Source organism: Dermacentor albipictus, unplaced genomic scaffold (assembly GCF_038994185.2).
Source record: "Dermacentor albipictus isolate Rhodes 1998 colony unplaced genomic scaffold, USDA_Dalb.pri_finalv2 scaffold_17, whole genome shotgun sequence".
NCBI classification, from domain to species: Eukaryota; Metazoa; Arthropoda; class Arachnida; order Ixodida; family Ixodidae; genus Dermacentor; species Dermacentor albipictus.
The window spans coordinates 9,551,422-9,569,749 of record NW_027225571.1 but is presented as its reverse complement, the minus strand read 5'-3'; the positions used below and the strand labels follow the sequence as shown (position 1 = coordinate 9,569,749).

The 18,328-nt window shown below is 48.2% G+C and overlaps 1 protein-coding gene across 2 annotated transcripts in view; it reads left to right on the top strand.

Annotated features, from left to right (window-relative positions):
- Positions 1–15,734, top strand: part of LOC139051977 (uncharacterized) — a 118,157-nt gene extending 102,423 nt beyond the window's left edge. Inside the window, exon 14 of one of the 2 annotated variants that reach the window (XM_070529040.1) lies at positions 15,452–15,734. In XM_070529040.1, coding sequence (XP_070385141.1) covers positions 15,452–15,671 — 220 coding nt within the window. In that variant the 3' untranslated portion in view covers positions 15,672–15,734. Of the gene's footprint in view, positions 1–15,387 lie in introns of both variants that reach the window. The other variant, XM_070529039.1, reaches the window with a different exon arrangement.
- Positions 15,735–18,328: the final 2,594 nt, after the last annotated feature.

Sequence of the window (18,328 nt, the reverse complement as noted above, 5' to 3'; positions counted from 1 at the left end):
TCGTAACTGAAAAGAAAAGCACTTTTTTTCTGCTTACCCTGAGGAACTCGTTTCATCATCATCATCAGCCTAGTTACGCCCACTGCAGGGCAAAGGCCTCTCCCATACTTCTCCAACTACCCCGGTCATGTACTAATTGTGGCCATGTTGTCCCTGCAAACGTCTTAATGTCATCCGCCCACCTAACTTTCTGCCGCCCCCTACTACGCTTCCCTTCCCTTGAAATCCAGTCCATAACCCTTAGTGACCATCGGTTATCTTCCCTCCTCATTACATGTCCGGCCCATGCCCATTCCTTTTTCTTGATTTCAACTAAGATGTCGTTTACCCGCGTTTGTTGCCTCACCCAAACTGCTCTTTTCTTATCCCTTAACGTTACACCCATCATTCTTCTTTCCATAGCTCGTTGCGTCGTCCTCAATTTCAGCAGAACCCTTTTCGTAAGCCTCCAGGTTTCTGCCCCATATGTGAGTACTGGTAACACACAGCTGTTATACACTTTCCTTTTGAGGGATAGTGGCAACCTGCTGTTCATGATTTGAGAATGCCTGCCAAACGCACCCCAGCTGATTCTTATTCTTCTGGTTATTTCAGTCTCATGATCCGGATCCGTGGTCACTACCTGCCCTAAGTAGATGTATTCCCTTACCACTTCCAGTTCTTCGCTACCTATCGTAAACTGCTGTTCTCTTCCGAGACTGTTAAACATTACTTTAGTTTTCTGCAGATTAATTTTCTGACCCACCCTTCTGCTTTGCCTCTCCAGGTCAGTGAGCATGCATTGCAATTGGTCTCCTGAGTTACTAAGCAAGGCAATATCATCAGCGAATCGCAAGTTGCTAAGGTATTCTCCATCAACTTTTATCCCCAATTCTTCCCACTCCAGGCCTCTGAATACCTCTTGTAAACATGCTGTGAATGCTGTGAATAGCATTGGAGAGATCGTATCTCCCTGTCTGACACCTTTCTTTGTAGGGATTTTGTTGCTTTCTTTGTGGAGGACTACGGTGGCTGTGGAGCCGCTATAGATATCTTCCAGTATTTTTACATATGGCTCATCTACACACTGATTCCGTAATGCCTCCATGACTGCTGAGGTTTCGAATGAATCAAACGCTTTCTCGTAATCAATGTAAGCTATATATAAGGGTTGGTTATATTCTGCACATTTCTCTATCGCTTGATTTATAGTGTGAATATGGTCTATTGTTGAGTAGCCTTTACGGAATCCTGCCTGGTCCTTTGGTTGACAGAAGTCTAAGGTGTTCCTGATTCCATTTGCGATGACCTTAATAAATACTTTGTAGGCAACGGACAGTAAGCTGATCGGTCTATAATTTTTCAAGTCTTTGGCGTCACCTTTCTTATGGATTAGGATTATGTTAGCATTCTTCCAAGATTCCGGTACGCTCGACGTTATGAGGCATTGCGTGTACAGGGTGGCCAGTTTCTCTTGAACAATCTGACCACCATCCTTCAACAAATCTGCTGTTACCTGATCCTCCCCAGCTGCCTTCCCCCTTTGCATAGCTCCTAAGGCTTTCTTTACTTCTTCTGGCGTTACCTGTGGGATTTGGAATTGTTCTAGGCTAGTCTCTCTTCCACTATCTTCGTGGGTGCCACTGGTACTGTATAAATCTCTATAGAACTCCTCAGCCACATGAACTATCTCATCCATATTAGTAACGATATTGCCGGCTTTGTCTCTTAACGCACACATCTGATTCTTGCCCATTCCTAGTTTCTTCTTCACTGTTTCTAGGCTTCCTCTGTTCCTGAGAGCCTGTTCAATTCTATCCATATTATAGTTCCTGATGTCCGCTGTCTTATGCTTGTTGATTAACTTAGAAAGTTCTGCCAGTTCTATTCTAGCTGTAGGGTTAGAGGCTTTCATACATTGGCGTTTCTTGATCAGATCTTTCGTCTCCTGCGATAGCTTAGTGGTTTCCTGTCTAACGGCGTTACCACCGACTTCTATTGCGCACTCCTTAATGATGCCCATGAGATTGTTGTTCATTGCTTCAACACTAAGGTCCTCTGCCTGAGTTAGAGCCGAATACCTGTTCTGTAGCTTGATCCGGAATTCCTCTAGTTTCCCTCTTACCGCAAACTCATTGATTGGCTTCTTGTGTACCAGTTTCTTCCGTTCCCTCCTCAAGTCTAGGCTAATTCGAGTTCTTACCATCCTATGGTCACTGCAGCGTACCTTGCCGAGCACCTCTACGTCTTGTATGATGCCAGGGTTCGCGCAGAGTATGAAGTCGATTTCATTTCTAGTCTCACCATTCGGGCTCCTCCACGTCCACTTTCGACTAACCCGCTTGCGGAAAAAGGTATTCATTATCCGCATATTATTCTGTTCTGCAAACTCTACTAATAACTCTCCTCTGCCATTCCTAGAGCCTATGCAATATTTCCCCACTGACTTGTCTCCAGCCTGCTTCTTGCCTACCCTGGCATTGAAGTCGCCCATCAGTATAGTGTATTTTGTTTTGACTTTACCCATCGCCGATTCCACGTCTTCATAAAAGCTTTGGACTTCCTGGTCATCATGACTGTATGTAGGGGCATAGACTTGTACCACCTTCAATTTGTACCTCTTATTAAGTTTCACAACAAGACCTGCCACCTTCTCGTTAATGCTATAGAATTCCTGTATGTTACCAGCTATTTCCTTACTAATCAGGAATCCGACTCCTAGTTCTCGTGTCTCCGCTAAGCCCCGGTAACACAGTACATGCCCGCGTTTTAGCACTGTATATGCTTCTTTTGTCCTCCTAACCTCACTGAGCCCTATTATATCCCATTTACTACCTTCTAATTCCTCCAATAACACTGCTAGACTCGCCTCACTAGATAGCGTTCTAACGTTAAACGTTGCCAGGTTCAGATTCCAATGGCGGCCTGTCTTGACGTTTATTTGCATGTCCCAACCCAAACAAGTAAGTAATTTGACGTAATTAAATGTTCAGCTTTTCCTGGTCCTTCACGCTGGCACAGTGCAGTAGGTCGCGCAGCCATCCGCGAATAACCTCAGTGTAACCCGTTGGTTTACGCATGAATAGATATCATTAACGTAAATGAGGGCCAACTAAAGATCTCAAAATGAAACACTGTTGTACGCCTGATAAAACATTAACATGGCTAGAATTGGCATTGTTTACTGGAACATACTGCACACTGTTCGAAAGATATGCTTCAATCCACGTGATTATTTTGGGATGAATATCTGCTGAATTCATCTATTCGAATAACTTACAATGTGGGTTGCGGTAGCAATATCAATCAATATTGCGTCGGTTTCCAGGGTGGAGTTAATTACCATGCCAACCCATGCATAATTTCAAGCAAACGGGTTACAGTTCGTATCCCTTTACAAAATTTGTGTTTCCGGTCATAAAGCAAGTTGTTAACAGGGCTGCTGCGCACCGTGTTGGCATGCCGGCTGACACACGGGCGTTGACACGTGGTTGACAGACGGCCGTGTCCATGACCTGGTGCACAGCACTCCTTTATTCTCAATTCGACACTCTCGCCGCTAATACACCTTCGCTCGTTGCCGCAGCCACCCGCCTTACACCCTCTCCACCGTGGAAGAACCCCACCTGTGTATACAGTGACGAGGAAAGCATACGTCGCGTTGAAGAAGACAAGTGCACTCGTCGAAACATTGGCTCCTGCTTTCACCTTGTTCTCCTCTTGCTAGTCGTCTTATTAACGTCTAAGTAGCCTATGATTGTTTTATTGACGGCATGTTCTAATATTGTACAATTCCTTAAGGGTGCAGGCCGATAAGTATCTACCTTTAATTCGTCGCCGTCTTTGTGAATACGTAGGAATTTCGAGTATGGCCTGTCTGCCGGAAGAGCACCCGTACTTAGCGATACTGGGAAAATTACTTATGTAGCACTGGCGAAATCTTTCTTCTGCGAATCTTAAAAAAAAAAAAAACTCGTTTGAAATGTTGTATGGGACAGGGGTCTTTCTTACGTGAAAAAGTAATAGCAAGTTCAAGATGCGCGGTCTTGCAATCTGCACAGGGTGCATAAAGCTGCGTGGTGCTGAGAAATCAGCATACATTGAGGGAACACGTGTGAAGACAAAATTGACAAACGAATTGACCATGGCACTCGCGTCTTCTACCACGTGGTTTACGATCTTCAGCTTCGATATCGAACTATCTGCCTTCGATAGTTATCGCCACAATTTCTATGGTTGATGTATCAGTTTGCCAGTGTATACGAAAAAAAAATGTTTGGCGCATTTATTCTCTGCCTTTAATTTAGGAACAAGTTACGAACAGTTACGAACAATTCCCGTGAGATTTCTGCTGCTTCTGTACGCGTGCTTTGCAATCGCTTCTTCAAATGAGTTATGTCTCGAGTAGTTCACGGGGTCTCGCGCATTATTGCTTTTCATTTTCCTGAGGTGAGTTTCCTCGTAGTGCGCAATCGCCGCCTGGAGTTCGATCCAGCTAGACGTCGTTGACGTTTGCTTTATAAACTGGAAAAAATTGTCCGAAAGGTCTTGGGGACAATAAATGACGCTTTCATCATAGGCCCTGCTAAAGACTTCAAATGCAATACGCGATATAACACTATTTCTGACGTGTTTATCTATTTGGTGAAACGTGAATGACAGCCTCTTGCGGTACCATCCTTGGTGTTCAGCTCTGGTGTTAAAGTACGAGACACGAAAACGGGATCCAACACCGGCGAAGCCACCTGCTGAGTGCGCGTCGGATGTTTATCAAGCCGGGCCAGAGCAAAGTTAAACGCTGTGTTTAAATCACAGTTTGCGATTTCCTTATTCCCAAGTGCGAGATTAATACAGTGAAATCACCAGTTAGTAGAAAGTTCGGCAGGTGTTACACTCTTGTAGCACAAGCCGAAAGGCTGCTGCACATTCGGTAATACTTGAAGGTATACAATCGGGCTCCCACTTCTTTACAAGACATATTGCTAATGCAGCAAGCTATACGATCCGGGTTAGACTTCGTTGGAAGCACGGTGAAAGAATAGGTAGTTGGAAGACATAACGAGTCGCAATGGGAACTACATGTGTGGTACCAAGGCGACCTCCTCACTACGGCGCAGCGGCTCGAGTTTCTCCCGCGGGAGCGTACACTCGCCCACAAAATATTGCGGGATGCGCGAGCGCGTGGCGAAGCCAGAGGGGGGACACTCCGTATGGCTCCCATTGGCCGTTTTCGAGCAGACGCTCTTCCGACGCTACCGCCAAGGTCCCCTTCAGTTACGGCCCTAACCAATGGGCGACGCAGAAGCAAAATGGCGGCGTGCATGATTGTTTACGTTGTCATGGCAACAGCAACAGCAGCCGCGCGTTACCTCCTCTCCTAGACTTTTTTCTTTCCTTTTTGTTTTTATTATGCCGACCAGCTCCACTACCTTTCCCCCATGCTGCGCGCGCCACTCACTTTTTTTTTGTTTCTACGGTGCGCGTTTCTTTTTTTTTTTAGCGCGCGCTTCTGACAGCGCGCCACGCGTCAGCCCGCAATCAATGCGCGCGCTACGCAGCGCTTTGGCATTGCTTGCGAGCTGGCGCGTGGTGCGCCGTGGTCTAAGCGTTGGCACGCACGCAGTCTTGCCCATACTTATATTATACCAGCATGCGCCGGGACATAAAAAAAGTTGCACTTCCAGCACAACAGATGTTTAATCTCGCTTTATTGACTTCGTTTCCGAAAACAGATTTTTCTTGCAACGTGGTGTGATACACGCTCAAAAAATGAGCAGAAATGAAACGTGCATGACATATACAAGAGTACTAAAGAGAAAGTTCACAGCTAGTGAAATAACAAAAGAAAGCGCTAGAAAACGCGAAGGCCGTTTCATGTACACACATAAGATTCTTATATAACGTCCTCAAGGCCGAAATGTAGACGAGCTCCTTATATATGCACTGAGATATTGCACAATATTGGACGACTTGTATGACATAGTCCTGACAACTATAAAAAGGTAATACTCACTGGTAATGGCAAAAACAATGACACGCAAAATACCTGAAAAATAGAATAAGATGCTAGCATTGTTTGATTGAGAGCCATACCAAAAGAAAGCTTACTTATAAATCTGCATGAAAGTATATGAAATGCGTGACATGTTCATTACTGCTAAACAAATTGAAAAAACATGGCAGAAAAAATAACATTGTACTAAGAACTGAAACAAGTTATCACATTATTTTGCACTTGGCCACAACTTGAGTAGCGGTGGCAACGGGGAACAGAAGGTATTCGGCTTTTGCAGCAGCACATAGAAAACATTCATAGAAAGAAACGCTTATTCCTCAATCAAAGACCAGGTAAAGTAAGCCAACACAACTTTTCTTTCGACCCGAATGCAATGCTTAGCAATAAAATTACGTCACTGAATACACTAAGTCGTAATTACTGGGCGCTCCTTTGTATAATAAACACGAACTGCAAAAATCTGCATGTAGGACACTTGCAATGCTCATGCTTTCCAGAAGAAAAAGAAAGCGTATCATGCCTACACATGAAGGTTGTTCGCGCGGTTTTTCCATCGGGGGTTACTGAGATAGTACACAAACACTAACAGTAATTTTTCAGGTGTTAGTTGTTTTGTAGAACGTGACACACAGAAAAAGCACTGAGGGCGGTATGGAAAGCTGGGCAAGTTACTGAAGTTGCAGAATGAGACTTGGCACAGAAAAACACAAGTTACAGACCAGGTGACAATGAGGAGGAACGTCTATTTGTCAGCTTTCTCTTCCGGGAAAAGGCAAGTGTAGCAGAATCGAGGCGCAACGACGTCCGGAGCCCCATGGAGCACACAAATGGACAGGGCTGTGTTCGTGTACATGCGCCTTCTGATGTCCTTGGGTCTGAGCGCTCACCTGTTGACTTTAGGCACCCGGAACAACCTTGCAGGACTTGTTTTTGAAGTATTTGTGCACCACTGCACGATGCACGAGCGGTACGAGTCGTGAAACGGGTGAAACATCGCGGAGCACAAGCACACAGCTACCGAGGACCACGAAACTGACGAAACTAGCCACGTCAGTAAACGCACAGCAGCGCACGCTTCGCGATAACAGCAGATAACGAAACATGAAACGTCATGCAGCCGGCTCAGCTGGCTCCGGGCCGGCGGCGCGCGCGGAGACAGTCGAAGGTGAGGGAGTTGCGAGGGAGGGCGATTGGAGAGGAGTTGCGGAAGGGGAAGGGCTCGGCCACCTGGATCGGCGCGCGTGCGCGCGACGATCTACGAGGCCATGCAAGGAAAACGGATTATCGGGTTCGCCCAATACAGAAATGGCGCCAATTACCTCTGCCACCGAAACCGGGGAGTTTCCCCCCACTGGCGAAGCGACCCTCTTCCCCTTCTGGCGGTGAACCCACGTGGTCGAGACCGACGCCTGCACGCATGCGCGTCCCTCCGCGACTGCAGGCGTGCATGTTTCCGCGCGTCGTCCTTGCGCGCCGGCATGGAGGAAGGAAACTGAGGAGATGCCCTACCCTCTCCGCGCGCTATGAGAAAAGTGTGGAGGAAATGACGTAGTAGGTTCTCCTTTGTATTGCTGTTTTTATTTCTTTGCTGTAGTGGCGACTTTGTTATTGGCGGCTTTGCTATTGTTCTGTGCGCTCACACGTGCTGCTTCGTAGGTTTTGTACCGTGGCAAAGGCGCCGTGCATGCAGGTTTGCGTTGGTCTCCGTGTTTTGTAGCGCTGCGTTATCTGGACCGTGCTCTACCGGATGTTGCTGTGGCCAGGTGGGACAGGAGGAACTAAAGTTCGTGAAATGAACGCGCGTGCAACGCTGTACGCAATGTACCGCGCCACGGCAATGGCAACGGCCGAAGGAATATCCGCGGGAAATTTTGCCTTCTTTGGCGGAATCATGCTAACGCGCTAACTATTGACGATTGTTTAGTATTGCTGCGGAGAGCGCGGGTCCGAGCAGTAGGGCGCCTCGATGCGCGCGCACGCTCCGCTGAGGGTGAAGACAACTGCGTCGTCTGCTACGGCGGCTGCCATTGCCATGCCTACTTCAGAGGCGCGGGGCGTGCGCCAACAGGCTTGTCGCACTTGCCGCTGCAAAAGCGCGCTTGTCTTCGCGATCAAAAGACAATACAATTGCGTTTCACGCCTTTTCTAATTAAGTGTCAACAGAACAGGCTTGTAAGTGGCAACTGTCCAAATATTTTAGGATTTGGACGGTCGTTTCTCCTAGCACACGGCGACTCGGGTGCTAGATTGGAAAGAGTTCATAGAGCGCACTAGGAACCTAACTGCAGGATTAAAATAAATTAATAACAGCAATATCATAAGCAGGTAGATTGCATTCAATTACTCAATTGTGTAACTAATTAAGAACGCTCCAGTTGCCGTATTCACATTTATTGTCAACCTAGAATGACGGTTTTTTTGTAGAAGAAAAAAGATTAATGTGCTTTACGTACCTTGTCCTAAGAAATAAAAGCCAGCGCATTCGCCACACGTACACGAACCGAATATCGCAGTACCTGAGCCGCGCATGCATGCATTGTGCACTGAAAACTCCAAATATCTCCAGGCATCTTTATGCGCGTGTAGTCGGCCATTCGAACTTGGCGGGACCACTGTATATTGGTCAAATGATGAGGAAAGTTATTAGTCGCAGTGAAAATACATCCGTTTATACTCGAATGGAATCGAAATTTTGAGGTCATTAATAGGTCAAACTAATGATAGTCGACTGCATCGTATATTCAACGCGCACTTAAGACAGTGTTTTAAAGACAAAATAACAATCTATTGCCGCGATCAGAGGTTAGTTGAAAACAAACAATCATTAATATTGTTTAAAACCATGAAAGTTGTTTATTTGCCCCGAAAAAAAATATTTCAGGGTACTTTGAAGGCATGTTTGCACAGATTATTCTTGTCTTCAGAACCTGGAATCAGTGCAATTTAGGACACTTATTAGGTGTAAAAATAGGAACTCTGCTAATGCTAGCAGCATTAGTGTACTTCAGCGTGGATAGAAGCTTAGGTTAAATTAACTCCCGCACACGTCTTGCTTGCGTGACCATTGAGACGAGCTTTCTGAAGGTGTCGGTGCTATGCCGTCTTCGCCGTCTGAGGTTCAATCACTCGCGTCCACATCACCACTCGAGACAGCAAAGCGTGGCCGTAGGCGGTAGGGCATGGTGAGAACTCCGCAAATAAAACCCAGCTGAGAGATCGCAATATGACCGATTTGTCGTCTCGCTTTGTCGCGACCTCATAATAAGCAACTTTCAGAGCCTCGCAAAAATTACATAGCCGCACTACACATTGCAGTAGCATTTCGCCGCAGCCCTACACTCAGCAACAAGTAACGCTCTCGCCTTTACACAACATAATGATTGCTTAGGAGCCCACATAATCGAAATAGACTGCACTTTTCCTTTATTTTACTATGAAGGGGAATTGTGTGCGCCATTGTGAAGAGATTTCATGTTCATTGTTTCAAGTTAAAATTCAGTCAGTGAGTCAGAAGAGCAGGCGCACCAAAAAAGGCCTCAAGCTTTTTTTCAGCGAGAAAGTCTCATTCGAAGAAAAATACTCGAACAACGCCTCCTTTTTTTTTCTTTTTTCGGTCTCTCTCGTCAAGAGAACGCGGGCATTTTTGTTTTCTTAAAAGGTGCGGAAGTTTCCGGGCAGCGATACTCGTTCTGTGAGCAATCTAATTTGCTCCCAACATTTGCCACACAATCCCTGTGCACGAAGTTGCTAATCCTCAGCGGCACTTAATTTCAGAGCGATAATATTTACATGTCCCTGTTCAGACCTTCCACACGTTCTCTCAATCAAAATGAATCGCGTACCTCAACGGCACGCACATGCGAATCCTTTTGGCATACGAAGGAAAGTTTTACTCACGCTGCACATGCACGATGTGTTTGTCGGTTGCCACTTGTCGCGCTTGGTCTTTACTGTCCAAAGCAGCCTTCTCTTGGGGTCCCTCGGGAACTGAAACATTCTCCATCCCTTTCTGGAGTGGTTGGTGCACTGCGGCACACAACAACCCGGCATTTTTCGATGTGCGCCACCGGTCAGCACGAAGAGAAAAGGCGAAAGAGCGAACGCACGTGTTACAGCCGCCGCGCCGCCGCGAGAACGGGCATGAAAATGGCCGCAGGTGTACTGTCCCGGCCGAGGAGGCGGCACTCGCCCTCGCAAAGGCATCGAGGCACCCTACCGAGCAGCACAGTTGCGCGCCGCGCGGCGTGGTTTCGCGAGAAAAGTAAACAAGAGAGGAGAGCTGGCCCGATAGGCGGAGCAACGCCATTAGCAACGCCAACTTCCGGCTTCACTGTCGCTTCACAAAGAGTGACGTCAGGACCTCTCCTGAGTTTCCTTCCTCCGTGCTCGCCGGCGATATTCGAATGTAGCCACGAGGTAGCCCTCTTGCGATATGCGCTGTGGCCATGCTGTGGCCCTGTGGCGGCTTCGACGGGCGAAACTGCGTGAAGCGTGTTTAGAAGCGTGAGTTGTTGGGCGCGCCACTGCGGCCGCTTCTTTCCGAGTCACGAGCGCTGGCGCATACGGCCGGCCCGGTGGCGAACGCAACGAGTCATTTTCTTTTTCTGGGCTGCACCGGGCTGCACGTTCTCCCGCAGAAGAGCGTGGCATATAACGCAATCTATAGAAGGAGACAGGCAAGACGAAAATGAGCAAATAATTTCCGTTGTGTAAACGACGTTCTGCCCTTAGAAGCCGCCACGGCGCATATCGCAAGAGGGATACATCGCGACAACATTCAGATATCGCCGGCGCGCAAGGAGGAAGCGCGGAAACATGCACGCGTGCAGTCTCGGAGGGACGCGCATGCGTCGGTCTCGACACCGGGGATTCACCGCCAAAAGAGGTAGCTTCGCCACGCGCTCGCGCACCCCGCAATATTTTGTCGCGCGGGCGTCCTCGCGAGCCGCAAGAGCGGCCACGCTCCTCCATCGTTCGACGCCAACAACCGCCGCTCCGACTCTGACGTCAATGCGCAGAGCGCGCTCACCCGCTTTTCTGCGCAGCAACACCTGACGCGAAAGCAGTACTAAACCTAAAATTCGGTTCCCACTCAGACCGATACGTACCAATCTTTTTTTTTTAGGCCACTAATTTACTTTTGTTTACAGGAACCTCGCTGAGAAATTTGACGTCAGGCTGAACATTTTCCGGCGTGTTTTAACCCTTTGCGGCATCGGCCTTTTCGTCACAGCGCAGTTTCGCCAAGGGCACCGCCAACGTGGACCCCTAAGGCTTTCCCTTTAATAATCTAGTTTTCTCGTTTACATTGACATTAAGATAGTCATGCAGGTGTAATAAATATTGCTCAGGGGCTTCAGGCAATATAATATAACCTCTGCTCGACAGCGACACCCCGACTGTGGCGATGCGAACGAAAGACTGAGTAAAAAAATGGGAAACATGTCAAAATCATGTATCAATGTATAGAGCCACGTTTCTGTGATCACCAGAATATCAGGAGGGAGGGTAGAGCAAAATCACTTCCTCTAATTTATCAATTTCATTTGCGTAACTTTTCACACAACTAAGCATTGTCGACGGTTGTCTTTGCTGCTCCAACATACTATGACGAAGATCCCTCAGCCACTTAGGTAACCGGGCTTCTGCTTTGCTTTAAAACCACCCTCCTTCTTCCAGCATAATGTCACAACTACGCGTCATTATTTATTTTAAGCTTATCATAAACGCCACTAACCTTATTTTTCAATTTTCACGGTCAAACTTAGATGAATGCCACAGTTTGCACCGTGTGTCCCTAATATCGTCGAGAAATTTCCTGAAACAGAGACACTTTTATCCTTATCTTTGTGGCAGCTGCGCAGAACTACGATTTTTTTTTTCTGTGAAATAAAAGCAACGCAATGTGAAGGCACGCACCCGGCTATTTTTTCGGCGAACGCGGTGAATACGCTCAATTGTTTTTACGTAGACACCGACCATACCCTTGAATATATTGTTGGCGACTTTTTATCGAAGCTGAGTACTGGTTTCGCTTGCCTCTACCTCTAGCCCAAACATAGCGACGTTGTTTGGACGTCCCCTATCTTCATTTGCTTTCTCGGTCACGCGCGAAAGTCATTTATCCGTAGCGTTGATATAATTTTCACATGTGTGAAATTTCGTTTCAGACCGTTTACGAGGGTCAAGGGAGCTTTTCAATGTCGAAAAACTTCAGTTAAACGCCTTCAATCCTGGCGTGCAGGCCGAGTTGAGGGTCTTTAGTTTCTGTAAGAGTGCCCGGAATATCATTGCGTATCTTATCATCGGGGCCTGGGTTTTACTCAACGTCGTCACTGAGGTTTCGCAGGAAATAAACCGCTGCAGCGATGTCATAGCAACATAAAACCATGCGTGTTGGGCTGCTAAGCACGTGGTCGCGGGATCGAATTCCGGCCACAGCTGCCGCATTTCGGTGGGAGCGAAATACGAAAACACCCGTGTACAGTCGCGATCAATTTGAAGGTGATCGCTCGAGCGGCGACCAAGACTAGGAGCAGTGCCACGTTACGTCATCACCATCGGTCGAGAGGGAAACATCAGATAGCTCCTCTCTCTCCCTTTTGGTGTTCCCTGAAAAGCTGTCACTCCCGTCACCGTTCACGGCATAACCTGCGAATTCATTTCGATTGCGTTATGAGCTTTTGCACAGAGGCGTCATTGTTAGCCAAGATATGCATGAGGAAGCGACGCACACAGATCCATGAAAGGGAAACAAGCACGAAAAATGTGGCGAGTTGTTCTGGGGGGGTGATGGTTGCAGCCTGTAAGAGCATAATAGGGGAAGAAGGGAGCGCAATTTTTATCTTCGCAGATCCGAAATCTGCCGCTATGCTGCTTGGAAGGCCCCCCCGGTCGATGCTCGCGCGATCACCTTGAAATTCATCGCGACTGTACTTAGATTTATGCGCACGTTAAAGAACCCCATGTGGTCCAAATTTTAAGGGAATCATGGCGTGCCTCATAATTAGGCCGTGGTTTTGGCACGTAAAACCTCATAATTTAATAAAACACGCAGCGGGGGATTGGCAGCGCCAAAAGAGGCATACTGAATTACTTCTAATAGACTTTACGCGGGACCACACGGCACCAACCTGGAGAAAGATCGGGGCACTCAGCATCATGCGCCGAACGGTGCCACCGAGCAGCTCCCCGGCTTGTGACGTCACGCCGAAGGCGGAATTCAATCTTATTGCAAGTGACCATCGTTCTCTGCTCGGTGAAAGTGTTGTCATCAGCTTAAGGGACATGGAAGTGTGGAAGGACACGTGCTGACGTCACCAGGACAGATCAATGGACTCTGCTCAATGCCGCTGCGCACTGCGTTGGCTTCACCCGGAACAGGCAACTTGCAGTTCGTGGCGACCAACGCCAATTCCGATGCCTCGCCACCTTCACGTGGCAGACGTGGCAAGCATTGAGCAGAGTTCATTGCTCCGAGCAACGCCTGGCACCGCTGGTGTCACGGAGCGCGCACGCGTTATGGCGCCGCTATTTTCATATTTAGCGCGTTTTTTTTTATAACGTGGAAAAAAGTAATTGCGCGAGATATAGCGCACTGGAATCAACTGAATCGGGTGTTCTGAAACGCAATTATTACTTTCCTTTAAAAATTCGCGCCCTAATCCAGTAAAGGAAAGGTTCGGTAATTCACGTGGCTATCCATAAATATGAAAATAAATCCTCCTGTTGCGGTGCGTCTCTGCTGACGGAATACCATAGGTTGCGTCGTCGTGTATTCTACATTTTTATTTTTGAGAGCTTGGCTGACGTTAGCCCTGTATATGCTGCCATAAGGTGTTCCCACGCATGTCAAACTCGCGTAGCCGTGGACGACACAGGCGCGCAACGTGGCTAACGTGGGTTGCTGTGGTCGCTGTGGTCTCCGCATTCGCTGTCCCGTCACTACTTGATATCGATTTGCGCTCATCGGAGACAGCCGCTGCTACACGAGTCGGATGCATAGGGTGTACGGTCGAGTCGAGGGTACGTAATTGTATGCGTGCATGTGGATTGTGAGAACCCAATAAACACAGATAAAGCGCCACCGGAACTGCGCTTTTCTTTGATTTTGCTTGAATTATCAACGCGGAACATTCTGTATTTACCGCGCATATTGATGAACGCACTGCAATGAGCACAGCTTTCATCCTGGTGCTTTCACGTGTTGTCAAAGTGTGCTATAAGCTATCCATGTCTTCGCATTCGGGCAGCCCCGCCATGCTTGTGGTCACAATGCATTTTACAACACTGCTAATCGTACAGGAACGTACGAGAAGTTTGTGGCAAGTAAGGAACTGAAGAATCCGAGCCAATAGAGCGCCTATTGTGGTGAAGTCAGCACTGGCTACATCGTCCCTGCAAAGTTAATTAGTGCACCTCCAGCTGGCGTTCCCAACGGGAGTGAAAACTGACAAGTGTCTCGCTTTATTGGATGCCAGAGGCCCGGCCTTTGCCTGCTACGTGGGCCGCTTGGTCTTTTCAGGTACCTTCGCACAGATGAAGAATCCCTCTTCAGTTAACCACTGTCGTAGGCGTCTACGACTCGGATGGCCGCCCAACTGCAGCCGCTAAATTTCCTAAGCTCCGCTATGTCGCGACAGTCGACTAAATAGCGTCGCCCAGTTTAGGACCAGTCGAGTGCGACGATGACTTCAGCGATATTCTGAGCGCCGGCAACGCTGTTTTATTTTCACAGTAAATTTTTTCTGGCAGTTAGACAACTTTCCCTGCAGTACATTTGGATATCCGAAGGTATGAAAATACAACCATGCGCTCGAAACTTGTTCTCAATAGGCGCAGCAGCATGTACTTTATTGATTTCCCATGGATAACACTGTGGCATCCTTCAACCATCATAGCGGAAATGTTAACAGGGATGGACGTCGATCTGCGAATTTGATTATGAGGTCGATAGCTGCATCAATGAATGAATGTATAACGTTTAGCTCAGGTATGTAGATTGAACGCATTTCCTTTCTGGCGCGTTCATTTCACTTTCGTATGGGCCGAAACACTGATGAAAAGGACTCAAAATAAGAAAAAACTGTACTTATAGACACTGAAATAAAGACGAATAAAAATTTGAGCTTGCATCCTCTCAAGTGTCAGAAAGGTGATAAATGGCGATGCGAGGACTAGCGCAAATAGAAACACAAACCGGAAAAGCAGAAGGCAAACGCGCTAACCTAAAGGTAGCGCATGTTGGTGTGTGCTTATTCGTGTCCCTGCCACCTTCATTTTTTTTTTGTGCTGCGCTTAAAAGCAACTTGTTTTTTGCGGACATACCATTTTAAAGTTTAGTAAATGAATATACGACACGCACATTACACGCTCTATTGTTTTTCTTGCAGTGATGATTGGGAAGCCTATCGCCCGCACACCAACATTCTGTGGCTTCATTACTTGCTGACGAAGGTGTTCCAGAAGCTGCCCAAGACGAAGCAGGTCGAGGAGGTCGGTGAGCCATCCACTTCACGTGGCCGTTTGGCCGCCTGGATGGACTTCATCCGGTCTTTCCCATCGGCCGAGCAGTTTGTGGTTGACCAGGTCCTCCCACACCTGGAACGCGACGCCGAGGCACCGCGCAGAGCTAAGCGGGCGAAGCGGCCGCAGACTGAGCAGCCGCACGCCATGAATCTTCGGGCGCACCGCTAAGTGCGCCTTCGTGCACTTGAAATAAAGGGTGTTGTATCTTTTCCACAATGTGTCTTCGTTAAATATTTTTAGCACCGCATAGATTTATTTGTTTGAAAGATTGCATGCCGCAGTTTTCAACTTGGCAACCTTTCCTTTTTTAATTTTGTCGAGTAAAGATATTCTCATTCCATTTCACTTATGTATTGCGATTTTATTTATTTATGGAATAAAGATAACATGGATGTTCCGAGTGCTTGAGAAAAATGGCCGTTTAATATCGAATCGAACATCTGCAATTTCTAAAAAGATGAAATGAAAAGTTTTATGGTTTGTGTTCAGCAACAAAACACTTGTTTACCTTATTTGATACGGGTACACCGTGATGCAGTATGGTCACATCAGGTTAACGATGACCAATAAAAGTAATGAAAAAGAAGCCGAAGGGCGCGTGCCAAATGCATTTAGTATTGTAGTGCTCGCTTAGAAAGGTAAGTGCAATGCATCATTTTCAAGGAATAGAAATATGGAGAGTGAGTAAATAAACTTTTATTTGGTCCAGCAAAACGCGATAAAACGAGCACCCGGCTAATCCCACGACGGGAATGACAGATCTAGTCTGCCGGCCCGATCGCGGGCGTGCTGGACGGCCAGGATTTGGTCCTCAAAGACGGGACTTCGCAGCAGCGCGTCCCACTCTTCCTTGGTGAACTTCGGGCCCAGCGACCCGCACTCCCAGAGCATATGACGCAAAGTAGCAACCTCACCACAGGCCGCGTAAGAACAATTCGGATAATTCTCGGGATATATGCTCTTAACTGACGCTGGATTTGGGTAAAAGTTCGTTTACAGGAGTCCGAGTGTGACCGCCTGCAGCCTGCTTAGCCTAGAGTGAGGTGGCGGGAAGACCCTTCTAAGTAAAAGAATTTAGTAAGTTCATTGTGCGTTATAGGAGCGGCTCTGTGTCCGGGGAGAGAGTCGCCAGATCCGAGGGTAGCGCGGTCGGTAAAACCACGCGCAGCCTCGTGGGTTGACTCGTTGAGGCTCAGAGGAACCCCCTCATCGCCCCCACGTGTCCAGGGAACCAAAGGATGGAGTGTATGGAGGTGTCGCCGTGTTTGGCGCCTTTCGGAATTCGAATTGCCTGCCGGGCTACCCGGCCTTTCTAGAATGCACTGACGGCCACTTTCGAATCGCTATACACCCCTTCTCTCCGACAGTCTTGCGTGGCGAGTGCAATGGCAACTTGCTCGGCCACCTCGGGGTTCGTCTTCCGGACGAGAGCACAGTTGATGACTTTGCCCAGCGTGTCCACGACGGAAGCCGCAAAAGCCTTGCCGTCTCGGTATGTAGCTGCACCCACAAACCTTGCTTCGATCTTGTTTATTTGCTTCAGTATATTCAATGCTCTTGCGTTGCGACGACCTGCGTTGCGAACGGGATGAACGTTGCGGGGCAAAGGGGCGATGACGAACTTCTCCCCTATTGCTGTGGGGATTTGGCTGTTTTCAGCCATATTCTTGGTGGGTGTGAATCCGATCTCCGCGAGGATATGTCTGCCGGCCGGCGTGGTGGGCAGCCGAGTTGGAGGCGCTCCTGAGGCTCGGCTATCTCCTCCATGATGTTGTGTATGCCGAGCCGAAGGAGTTCCGTGGTATGCGTACTGACGGGCAGCCCGAGGGCTCCCTTGACGAATTTTCTAATGATGGCATTAAGCTTATCCCGCTCGGCTCTGAGCCAGTTGTTCATGACCACTGTGTAGTTGAAGTGACACAGCACATCACAAAGACGTTGGTGAGCCGAAGCAGGTTGTCCTCCTTGAGGCCACAATGTCTGTTTGTGACCATTCGGACGAGGCGAAAAGCATTGTCGGTTTTCGCAATTGCGTAACGCACTGCCATTGCCGCCGCGTGATTCGATGAACATACCCAGGACTCTGACGGTGTCGACCCTGAGTATCGGGTCCCTGGTCCGAGTGAACAGGTGAACGTCACTTTCCGAGACCGGTTTCCAGCCTTTGGGTCTGCGGCCTTTTTCTTTTCTTCAAAGCAGAAGCTCAAATTTGGTCGCGGAGCATCTGAGTCCGGTGGGTAGCAGGTACTGCTCCGTGACGACTACCGCCTCGTGCACGGTGCTTTGCACTTGCCCTTCGCTACCGCCGGTGCTCCAGATCGTGATGTCGTCGGCGTAGATGGTGTGTTTGATTCCTTCAACTTGGGCCAGAGTCCTCGAGAGGCCGATCACGCAGATGCTGAAGAGAGCAGGCGAAATGACCGAGCCTTGCGTTGTGCCCCGTGGTCCCAGGATCCTTGTCGGAGACAAAGTCACCGATCCGCAGCTTAGCTTTCCTCCCCGCCAGAAACGAACGGACGTAGTTATATATTCTCGGGCCCAGCTCAAGGTCTGTGATGGAGGCCAGAATGTATTCGCGGAGAACGTTGTCAAACGCTTCGTCGAGGTCGAGTCCGAGCAGGGCCCTGGTTTCCCTGGTACTGCCGTCGATGATTTGATATTTGATCATCTTCATGGCGTCTTGCGACGATAGGTCGGCACAGAAGCCAGTCATTTTGTGAGTATAGATGTTGTTCTCTTCGAGATATCTGTTTAGTCTGTTGAGGACGATGTGCTCAACAGACGCAGGAGACGCATTTCCCGACG